General features: G+C 43.4%; 1 protein-coding gene across 2 annotated transcripts in view; it reads right to left on the bottom strand.

Annotated features, from left to right (window-relative positions):
• Positions 1-2320: 2320 nt before the first annotated feature.
• Positions 2321-12440, bottom strand: part of ascc1 (activating signal cointegrator 1 complex subunit 1) — a 64608-nt gene continuing 54488 nt past the window's right edge. For both annotated transcript variants that reach the window (XM_059946481.1, XM_059946482.1), the window contains exons 9-10: positions 11432-11511; positions 2321-2786 (exon numbers count right to left, since the gene is read on the bottom strand). In XM_059946481.1, the coding sequence (XP_059802464.1) occupies positions 2670-2786; positions 11432-11511 (197 nt within the window). In that variant the 3' untranslated portion in view covers positions 2321-2669. The remainder of the gene's footprint in view (positions 2787-11431; positions 11512-12440) is intronic.

The raw sequence follows: 12440 nt of genomic DNA on the forward strand, positions 1-12440 counted from the left end.
TCATTAGGCCGCACAGTGATGGTTTTCTTGACTGATTTTTCCATTTTGAGCAGCAGGAAGTATGCTGGGATAAACATTATGGAGATGCGATCAGAGAAGCTGAGATGAGGACATGGGATGGTTTTGTAGGTACCACATCTGTTTGTATAAACACGGTCAAGTCTGTTTGTTCCCCTAGTGACGTGCTGTTGAAATTTGGGTAAAATGTCCTGCAAGATAACATAATTGAAGTCTCCTGCATTTATGAAGAGACCGTCCAGATGGTTGTTTTGGAGAGCACCACAGTAAACTCCCAGAGCAGGAAATGTGTCAGCATTTAATTGTAAGATATTCAATTGCCCTGACTGTTCATTATAGATAAGTTTGCGCACCAGTCTTTGTTAATGTATACAGAGATTCCACCTCCTTAGGATTTCCCTGACAGGGAGTTTCTATCTCCTCAAAATGGGTTGAAATGTCAAACTGGGTATGTTGTTGTTTAACAATGGTTTGGTGAAAACCAGAAAGCAACAGTTCCTCATTTCTTTCTGTATTCATTCTCAGGCTCAGTGAGTCCATTTTATTATCCAGCAAGTGGATGTTCGCCAGGAAAATTGATGGTACCGCTGGTCTGGTGGATTTAGCTCTCAGCTGAGCTGGTGCCCTAGCTCTCTTGCCACATTTCTGTTTCCCCTCACACCACCTGCACCTGCAGCTGACCACTTAGGCCAGGTCTGGTGTCCGTAGAATCTCTAGTAAATCTCTATTAACACCTCTAACGGCAGATTAAAAATAACTTTGTCTAGGAGTTCAGTGGTGCTGTATTAATGCAGCTTTGGTTGACTGAAATCCCTGACTAGAAACTTCAAAATACTATCTAAGAATTTAAAGCTAACACCATTATTGGCCAGGCAGCATTTTTGGAAAAAAGGAGACAGTCGACGTTTCGGGCCGAAACCCTTCGGCAGGAGCTGGAGAAGCCACTGCATCTCTGTACACCGCCATTCTCTTAAAATAGCATCAAGGGAAGAAAGAGTCGCATTTTAATGTACTAAATCACAGGAAAGGAAGTTAAAACTAGAGAGATTGACTGTACGTCATGAAGCTGGCTCCTACTCACTGACTTCTGGATTTAATTCCAGTGTTCAGCAGTGTGTGAAACTCAGGAGGAACGAGTTGCCAACTTCAGTATGTTAATCCATCAGTTGCAATAATATTAACTTTTTAAAATACAATTTAATGGAGTGCTCACAATTCGATAAGATTTCCCGGAACTCAACAGTGGAAAGCAAGATGGTTGAGTCAGGAGTAAGGAAGGTTTAGAAAGAGCTATTTTAAAAGCAAATTCTCCTCAGTGAGTAAATCTTAAATGAATCCACTAAGATAGGTAGCATTTTTAGCCCGTCAGAAATTTGGATTTAAAAGTTGAAGATGTTGCCACACTAATTTCCTATATGGTGCTCAGACATTCACCACCATCGATCCCTGGAAGCTAGATTTTTACTCAGTCCATTGGATTCATTGTGTAACATCATACGGCAGGGAATTCAAAATTAGGGGGCACAGAGTTAAAGTGAGAAGGGAAAGATTCAAAAGGGACCTGAGGAGCAACATTTTCACAGAATTTTGAGGCATGCTGAATATGGAACAACCTGTGAGAGGAAGTGGTAAAGGTGGGCACATTCACAACATTTAGAAGACATGGACAGGAAAGCTTTAGGGCCAAACTCATACAAATGGGACTAACTCAGGCAACTTGATTGACATGGTGAGTGCAGGGCTCACTTCTGTGCGTGTATAACTCTCTGAGGAGCAGTCACAAACCTGATGGGCTGAATGGGTTCCTGCGCTGTATCACTCTGCGAGTTTAAAGCGGCTACATCCTGCATTTAATCCTGGATTTTCATCTGTGCCTGTTGCAAAGAAAGGACAATCCAAACAGACAATATTCTGCAAGGAATTCCTGGGCACATCGAGCTTCGTATTTGTTATACGATCCATACATCTGTTCTGTTCTACTATTAACTCACCACAACATGTTGCAACCAAATAATCCCTGAAACCGTCTGACAGACTGAGACGTTCCTAGCAATTGGAGGGTAGGCCAGAGCACGCTGATCTCTTGATTCCAGGTCTGGAGTGCCAATGGAATTAAGAGTCCCCTCTGCCTACTGATCCCATGGGTCATTTGCAGAACACACATTAGCGGTTTGTGGCAGTGAATGTCAGAATGAAAGATGGCAATCTGTCCAAAATGGCAATCACCCAGCACTGGATAATTGCAATGAAGAAGGAAAAACTGGCGCAAAAGGACATCGCCTGCTGAGGAACAACACTGAGGTAAAAGAGAACATGGAACTTTATTGAGCACCTGATTCTGAAACCCTAGACTTGGTAGTACCCGATTCTGACAAATAAAAGAGCACTCCATTTTTCAATATCAACATTTTATCCCAAGACCACAAAAAATCCCAACAATTCAGTCATTGTTTCAGAAAAAGGGGGTTAAATGGTTCCTGTTCAAATCCTGGTTCATTTGCTATTAAACACCAGGTGAGTCTGTTCTGCCGTGGTTTCCAAATTCAGCAGCAAGGCTTATCTACTGTTACTTTCTTTCGGCTTGGTGAAGGGTTTGATTGGTCCTGCACGCATCCTGTCAAAACTGTCAGGGCTCAACAATTCCACCACTCTTAAGAAAAGCTGATGCAGGCAGAAGAAGAATAGAAGCCAGAATCGTCAGCTGAGAACCTCTGGGAGATACGGACCATGTTCAGCTCCACTTCACCAAATAAGTAGTCTTCAAACTTCTGTAAAGGAAAGGAAGATGTTAGTATTTTACCTACAAGGTGGCTGGTTCTTCCACCTTTTGTTGGGAGGTGTCTGTTAAGTTGGCATACCTCAATATGCAATGAACATAAGATCTGGAGCAGAATAAGGCCACTTGGCCCATCAAGTTTGTTCTGCCTTGCAATCATAGTTGATTTCTTTCCAACCCCATTCTCTCACTTCCTCTCTTTAATCCTCATACCAATGTGCAATGTCCCACTTGGTGGCGCAATAATATCAGCGCCGGACTCTGGAGCGAAGGTTCCCGAGTTCGAATCCAAGTCGGGCTGAGCGTCGAGCTAGCAACTCAGCTTCATAAAAACAAGAATAGCTTTCTACAGAAACACCATCAAAAGATGGTGCCATGATAACTCCACTGCCGAGTTAAAGGGTATTCTTCTTCTTCAATGTTTAAGTTTAAACTTAACATCCCATGAAGGAGCAGCAGTTAATTGCTGTTTCTCCCTGAAACATAAAGTGAGGGAGAATACAAAGGTCAATGCACCAATCTACTGGTTACCTAGTGGATTACAAAAATCCTCATTACCTTATTTTAAATTATAATTATGAAAGAATTAGATGAGGGTAGATGTAGTCCTCACAGTGAGGCATCCAAAGCTAAGGGGTCATAAACAAGACAAAAAACTAGTAACTGTAATACAGTAAAGGTCCAATAAGGGGTTTTATCTAAAGAGCACTTTGAAAGTGAACCTCACTGTCATAGGGGGAGGTTGAACTGAGCAGTAAAGATACATTGATAACTTGGTTAAAGTTAAACGGTGCTGGAAGTGGCCCATGTGGATTACAGACCAGATGGCTTGAGTGGCTCATTTCTATGCTGTATATTCCATGTAATAATAAATAAGGCACATTTTCAGTGGTTGAGCAGAGCGTAGATGAATCCAGATTTTATCCTACAGGGGCAATCCCTTTGGTAAAGGAATGTTTGATGATGAAAACTACTGGAGCTCAAATATCAAGTGATGTGAATTAAAATGTGGAATTTGGTAGTATAATAATAAGATTATTTATTTTTATTATTTAGAGATACAGTACGGTAAGTGGCCCACGCCACCCAATGTGACCAATTATTAGCCCATACTTTGAAATGTGGGAGGAAACACATGCAGTCACGGGGAGAATGTATAAACTCCCAACAGACAGTGACAGAACTGAATCCGGGTGCCTGGCACTGTAATAGAGTTACTCTAACCATGTTACACAGGGATTTCAGTAGTATTACTGAAGTAGAGGTTAAGGACATAACTGGACATGTTTCTGGACAAACCGAGACTGCAGGGACTGGTATGTAATTCCAAAATATTGTTTTGTCTTTACACTGTCAGTGGAAATGTTTGCATCCTGTGGCTTTTCACCATAAGAGTATCATGGCACAAGCTTCCCAATTTCATTCTGTACCTTTATCCCACAAGTTTACTAGGACTGATAGAGGGCTTTTTTTTAAAGAAATAAAAAAAAACAGTGTAATGCAATCTACAACAGAAGCAGAAAGAGGTGAAAGAACTCAACTTCAGCTGCTATTTCAACTGAGTATCATTTAAACTCAAGGTCAATCTGAGACCGCAGAGCTGTGGTGCCTGAACACATTCAAAGCCAACTGCCACACATCCCGCAGAGACAGTATTTGGCCACCTACAGAGCAGACCAAATAAAAAGCCAGAAGTCATCTCATCAGCCTTCTTCACACAGCTTGGAAGTCAATTTGTTCTCCAACCACTGCAATTTTATTGCTGTAGTACGTTTTTCTTCATTAGAAGTAAAAGTATTCACTCTTCCGCTAATCTGAGGCATGGTGGAGAATATTTATATTGCATGACCAGAACATAATACCAGTTACCTATTTAGAAGGTTAACAGATAATTTTATTGAACAGTTCAAGATATTGTGGAATTGATGAGAGGGAGCGAGGGGGAAAGGAGAGAGGTGGGAGGGAAACAGGGGGAAAAGGTGTGGAAGGAAAGGATGTGGGGGAGAGAGTGAGAGGGTGAGAGTGGGAGAAGGTGAAAAGGAGTGGTGGAGAGGAGAGAAAGAGAATGGGAAAGAGAGGGAAACGGTAGTGAAGGAGGGAGGGGTGTAGGTGAGTGTTGGAGTCAGGTAATTGGAATTTCAGAATGCCTTTGACAAAGTGCCACACATGGGGCTGCTAAATAAGATAAGAATCTATAGTATTACAGCAATGATACAAGATGGATCAAAGATTGGCTAATTAGCAGAAGGCAAACTGTGGGAATAAAGGAGTGGGGGCATTTCTGCCTGGTTGCCAGTGACTAGCGGTGTTCTGCAGGGTTGAGTGTTGGGACCGCTACGTTTCACGTTATATGTTATTAGTTAATAGATGAACTGATGGTTTTGAGGCCAAGTTTGCAGATGACACAATGATAGGTGGAGGGGCAGGTAGTGTTGGAGAAGCAGGAAGTTTGCAGAAAACTTGGACAGATGAGGAGAATGGGCATTAGGAGGAAGTGGCGGATGGAATGCAGTGCAGGGAAGTTTATGATCGCGCACTTTGGTAGAAGGAATAAAGGTGTCCACTAGTGGTCACCAACCTTTTTAAGCCCAAGGTCCCCTATCTCGGCCTTAGTGAAAGGGAAGATCGACTCCAAATTGATTAGTTACACCATGTGCACCGGGGCAGAAAAGTTTGGAAGTAAAACCCTGCAACCCGGAAGTAGAAATAATGTATGAACACCAGGAGTCCCCACCCTTTTTTGCACTGCGGACTGGTTTAATATTGACAATATTCTTGCGGACCAGCCAATGGGGGTGTGGGGGGGGGGGGGTGTTAAACACGACCGGAATACAGCGGTACTTGAAGCAGGCTCCTTATGTCCAGTCTATTCTGCAATTTAGTTTACGTGGCACTTAGCTTCTGTCACCCTTGCTCACGTTTTTTTTTCTGCTGAAGAAATTCAACGGGTCTGTCTCTAAGTGTGGGGTGCTTGGACTCGGGGTACCGAAGCAGTTTTGAGTGCTTCATTGCCTCATTAGACAGCCTCCTGCCCACCCGCCCGCCGCCAGCCGCCTTGGCCGGGTGTGGCTGGTCGCGGGTGGGATGAGAGGACAAGGTCAGGGCCGGAGGTCCCTGTGCTGGGGCCGCGGTGGTCGCAGACCGGAGAGAACGGTCGACCGAGCGAGAAGTGCGACAGGACATGCGTCCACCCTCCCTTGTAGGATCTATCGGCTGACAAAAGTTTGCTTCAGTAGGTCGCAGCCCGGTAGCTGCTCTGCTACTTACGAAACCCTGAGCCCGAATTATCTCGTCTGCGAATATTTTAGCACCGGGTTCCCCACAAACATTCCATGTGGTAAACAGGTTTAGAGGCGGCGCCCATCTGTCCGCGCTCCAGGTCAGTAGCATCAGCACTTCTCGCCGGCCTCGCGAGGGTATCACTGTGTTTAGGCGACTGATGACCTCGCACACGTTCAAGTTCCAACAGCGGGCATGACAGGGAATGAGGAAAGGTGCAGCTGACTCCTATCGTTTCCTCGCGGCCCGGTGGTTGGGAACCACTTAAGTACACCGTGTAGTCAAGTGCATGGCGGGGAAGCCACACGCACGTGCACTGGGTAGAAAGAACGGAACTAAAACCCCGCAACCCGGAAATAATCTCTCAACAGTATTTGTGTATTTATTTTTCATTTTTTTTCAGGATCTACTGGGAAAGTCTCAAAGATTGACCAGTCGATCGCGATCAACGGGTTGGCGACCACTAACGTACACTATTTTCAAAATGGGAATGGGTGCAAATTCAGAAATTAGAGTTGCAAAGGGACAAAGGGAGTGAAGCCATGGAATTGGTTGCTCCCATCAGATCTCCCCTGAACCATCGCTGCTTGAGAGAATATAAAAAGTTTGTCCAACCTCTCCTTATAGTATATGTCCTCTAATTCAGGGAGCTTCCTGTAAACCTCTTTAGCATACTCTGCAAAAACCTTCCCATTCTTCCCATAATGGGGTGACCAGAATGGTCTCTAGAATTACTCTAGACACAGCTAAAACAGAAATTTATAAATCTGCAATGTAACTTGGCAACCTTTAAAATCAGTGCCTTGACTAATTAAAGCAAGCATGCCATACCCCTTTCCTTATCACTCTATCAAACTGTGCAGCCACCTTCTGGGACTCCACGATCTATCTATACAATAAATTTATATTTGCTGTCCCAAAGTGCAACAAGTCATACCCGGCCAGTTAAACTGCCATTTCTGCTATTTCTCTGCCCATATCTGCAATCCTCTCTATCCTGCTGTATCCTTCGACAATCTTCCGCACTATCCACAATGCCACCAATCATTGTATCGTTAGTGAATTTATTAATCCACCCATCCACGTTTCCATCCAAGTCATTTACATATATCACTCATAGAAGAGGTACCAGTGTGAATCCCTGCAGAACATCTCTAGTCACGGGTCTTCAGCCACCTTGAAAATTAAATGTTAAAAAATGAAACCAGGTGATCCTGCTGCTTTCTCTGATGTTCACATTGAACGAAAAGGAAAATTACTTTTACATTTGCTCTAAACTAGATTAAATTTTCCTTAAAGCAATTAGCCTCCAAAGGACCCCAGTGTGTTTCTAATTATAGCAGTTCTTCAAACAGAGTAGGTAGGCAGGCAGAAAAGCAGATTTTGATTCTGGTCTACTTAATGGACTGGCTACCTCACAGACAGCTTCAGCTTGGTAATAACTCCTTTCATCCGATGCAGCAAATAGACGAAAATCAGACTCAGGTGATCTGACGAATTTAAAGCGGTTTATCTGAATTATTGTCCAATTGGAGAGAAAACTGGTTGGAGTAGTTAAGTGTCCAAGCACTTGACAAGGGGAGAAACATTTTATTTGCAGTGGAGTAAAGAAAGAAAGGGGTAAGGAAACTTAGAGAGGAACATAAAAGAGCGCAGATAATTCAGAGTGGGCTGTTGGGCACATTGATTGACAGACGATTAGTGAAGGGAGTGGGGTTTGGCCAGATTCCTGGAATTGATGGTTGACAGATGATGGGAGGTAGAACAGGCTCCAGCAAAGATTATTGCCTCAAGCTCAGTCTGGGAAAGAGTAAGAAGGAAGAGTGTTACCAGACTATGGCTATTTCCCAGAAGGGAGACTCTAACAAACTATCCTCATCACGCAACTCAAGAGATTCAGCGGCTGCTGGATTTCTTGAGCAACACCCACAAAATGCTGGAAGAATTCAGCACCTATGGAAGGGAATGAAGTTGATATTTCAGGCTGAGACCCTTCATTAAGACTGGAAAGGCAGGGAGGGGGCTGAAGGTGGGGGAAAGGGAAAGGAGTACAAGCCGTGATAAGTGAGATCAAGGGGAAGGTAGGTGGCTGGGAGGGGATAGGTAGAAGAGGGATAAAGAAGGGATATAATAGGAGAGGACAGTGGGTCATGGAAGAAGGGCAGAAGGAAAACCAGAGGGAGGCAATGGGCAAGTGAGAAGTGGTGAGAGGGTAACCAGAATGGGGAGTGGTAAAAGAGAGGAGTGAGGAGGGAAAAGTTACAGGAAGTTAGAAAAATCAATGTTCATGTCATCAGGTTAGAGACTATCCAGATGGAATAGAAGGCATTGCGCCTCCAACCCAAGTCTGGCCTCATCCTGGCCATGGACAGACATGTCAGAATGGGAATGGGAAGCCAAGCTGAAATGGGAATTGAAGTAAGACATCCTGCCTTTTGAATCTGCTCCAACATTCAATAATGATTTACTTATTTTCCCTCTTCCCCATTCTCCTGCCTTCTCACTGTAACGTTTGATGCCCTTACTAATCAAGAGTCTATTATCCTTCACTTTAAATGCATCCAGTGACTTGGCCTCCACTGCTACCTGTAACAATGAATTCCATCAATTTACCACCCTCTGGCTAGAAAATTTCAACCTCAACTGTTCTAAAGGGACATCCTTGAATTCTGAGGCTGAGGCCTCTGGTTCTAGACTCTCCCGCTACAGGACTCTCTCCACGTCCACTCAATATCTGGTAGTTTTCAATGAGATTCCCCCTTCATTCTTCAAAACTCAGAACTATTTGTCACATGTACATCGAAATATATAGCAAAATATTTCATTTGCATTAACAACCAGCACAGCCAAGGATGTGCTGGGGGCAGCCCACAAGTGTTGCCCCACACTCCAGCGTCAACGTAGTATGCCCACAATGTTTTGTAGAACAACACAAACAACAACAGCAACAAAACAAGGTAACAACAGCAAAACAGTCCCCTTTCCCATCCCTCCCACTGACACAGATAGACAGGCCTTCATCCCAGAGGGTTGCCCCAGATTCTCAGGCTCACAAACTTTGGGCCTCTAGCTCTGGACTTCACCCCAGCACTTGTGATTATGGTTTTACCTTCAGGCTTCGAGTTCCGGACTGGCATGGACCTCCAACACTAATGACCTTTTAAGCCTCTACCTTTGGCTTTTGACCTTCAGGCTTCTACCTCTGGACAAGCCACGCTCTGGACTTCGACCTAAAGCTCTGCCTCCAAATTTTGTTGGTTTTGTACTCCAGTGAGTACAGGCCAAGATGTCACATGCTCCTCATACACTAAAACTGTTAATTCCTGGGATCATTTTTGTAAACCGTCTCTGGACCCACTCCAAGGCCTGCACATCCTTTCTTAGATGCGAGGCCCAAAACTGTTCATAATACTCCAAATGTGGTCTGACCAAAGCCTTACAAAGCCTCACCCTTGTTTTAAAATTCTAGTCCTCTGGAAATGAATGGTAACATTGTGTTTGCCTTCCTTACTACCAACTCAACCTTCAAGTAAATCTTTAAAGTATCCTGCACCTTAGATTTCTGAATTCACTCTTGGTTTAAAAAGTAGTCTACACCTTTATTCCTTCTACCAAAATGCATGACCATGCACTTCCTTACACTGCATCATACCCTGACTTGTGAATATAATTGCCAGTCCTTCATCACTGTTGGGTCAAAATCCTGTAACACCTACCCAACAGCACTGGATACATACCTTCAGCAGCACAATTGCAGTGGTTCAAGAAAGTAGCCAGGGGAGGGTGGCCAGTAACTGTTGGCCTTGCTAGCCAAAGAAAGGGTGACACAACAGCTGTCATCATCTTCAAGAAGGAGTGATGAAAAACCTTGGTGACCAGTCAACACATGGAGCAGATGTTAATCAGTACTCAGGGGCCTTTAACCCCACATCTTGGTACTGAGTGGCTACATCTCCTGTCTTAACCTGCCCAACAAACCAAGCTGAGAGGGATTCATTCTGCATGAGTTCCAGCGGAGGGCATGAATTCACATCAGGTTGTCCCAGAGCCGTGTGCAGCATCACAATCAGAACTGGCTTTATTATCACTGATATATCTCTTACAATTTGCTGTTTTGTAGCAGTAAATCAGAGCAAAACAAAAAAAAAGCAAGTTACAATCAGAAATATATTTTAAAAAAAAGTGCAAAATAGTGAGATAGTGTTCATGGACCGTTCAGAAATCTGATACTGTTTTAGAGTAGAGTTTTAAGCCAGCCATTAGAATCCCCTTACCCTATTTTAATAAAGCTTTAAGATATAAGAGTGTAAGCGTCGGCACGGACTAGAGGGGCCGAGATGGCCTGTTTCCGTGCTGTAATTGTTATATGGTTATATCGGATATTTCACTGGAAAGTAAGGACTTCAGACAATGTACTCTCTCAGTTGTACAGCAGTCCCCTGTGCAGTTAACGTACACAATCTACTAAGAATGCCATCAGCAGAGCCAAGCTAATGCCCTACAGGACCTATCTGTCTTTACTGGTCAGTACATTCCCTTCCAAAATACAATTATTCTTAATATACAATATTGCAAAGGCTTGCAATTGCACAGAATATTTCAATGCTTCACAACATCACAAAGAGTTCTACAGCTAAAGAAGTACTTTTAAAAGAGGATCACTGCTGCAGGGGTAAGCAGCACCTGTATTGCACAGTTATAGAAGGCTATGGACCAAATGCTGATAAAATGGATTGTTGTGGAGAGATACAACAAGGCTGCATGGACTGGGTGTTCTGAAGAGCTTGGTTTTATCTAGTGCTGTATGACCAGATCTCTCTATGATTCTATTGTACTAAGTATACAACAGTACTGCAGGAAATAATGTCCCAATATGGCAATAAATGATAACAATATCTCTTGATTTAGTGTTGTTAATTGGTTAAGCATTGGTCAGGACAAGAGACAATGCTCTCCCACTTTCTTCAGTGCTGTGCTATTGGATGTTTTACAAACAAGATGGAACTTCAGTTTAATCTATTACTTAAGGGCTGGAATGCAACTCTAACCCCTGGAATGGGAATAAAATCCTTAAATGTTTTTGAGAGAGAGAGGTGAAGGTATGTCAGTGACTGATGTATTCCTCCCGAGGTCTTGCATCATAATTCTGTGTGTGCTCTGATGAATATATCTGGAGAGATTCAGCATGGATCTGCTGAGCCATCACTGGGCCCAGGGTCATAGGCCAAGAATCATGGGAGATGTTTCCTGCTCCATACAATGTCCCACTATTCTAGTTAAGTCAATATGCCATTGACTCAGCTGGCACTGTTCACAAAAGGACAAGATGCATTTTTCTAATTAATGCTTATTACTGACCTTTAACACATTCCTTGCATCGAATGACTCCCTTTCACGAAAATTCTGCTTCCCCAAGGCAGTATTGTTTCGTTCTTCCACTGAAAGCAAGAGGTTTTCATTATTGACACTTCACCACAGCCACCAAACTAGAATGACAAAGGCATTTTTATCACAGAATCACAGCAGTTTACAGCAGATCGATCACAGCAGAAGCCCATCTGTTCATGCCACTTGAGAAAGCGTTATCAAACCTATCGAGCTTTTCAACTCTCACTCTCTATTCCTGACACGTCAGAAGCTCATCCATTTACTTTTTAAATGCAATGAGTGTTTCTGTCTCTTTCAGGCAGCGCTCCAAACCCATCATTCTCGGACAGATTTTCCTTCCCTCCACTCCCCTCTAATCTTTTTACTAAAAACTTTATGCTTCCTAGTCATTGACATTTTTAACTTGAGGAATTGGTCCATTTGATTCAGTCTTTCTGGATCATTCACATACATCTCAAAGAAAAGTTCAAAGTCAAAGTAAATTTATTATCGAGAAGTACAGCCTATTCTCATTATATCCGTCTTCAGACAATGTGGATTCACAGTTATGCGAGGAACCTATTTCTACCAATGTCTCCTTATATGCGTCCAAAACTCACAGTTATGCGAGGAGCACTGCTTTCCCGCCAATGCAAGTCAGGTGCACGCGCCTCACAGTCTCACTCCCACCAGTTTCGCATTGGTTTTGGCAAGGTGTGGATGTACGATCTTGCGCTCTTAAACTTTTGTTGGTTTTACCTACGGTGCAGTGATTTTGTGCTTGGAATATTTAACTCCTAAGCATTCAATGTCATGTCCTGGGCCGTCAGCTGAGCGGCAGAGATCTGCTTTAACACTTGAAAAAAAGTAGGAAATTATAAACAAGGCGCATCAGGTGAAGGTAACACAGCTCTGGGACACTACTGCCTGGAACAGAGTCTTGCCTTTAAAGTTCTTTTGTTGCTTGACAATGCGCCAGCCCATCCTAAACATTTGGACA

Source organism: Hypanus sabinus, chromosome 21 (genome assembly GCF_030144855.1).
Source record: "Hypanus sabinus isolate sHypSab1 chromosome 21, sHypSab1.hap1, whole genome shotgun sequence".
NCBI lineage: Eukaryota > Metazoa > Chordata > Chondrichthyes > Myliobatiformes > Dasyatidae > Hypanus > Hypanus sabinus.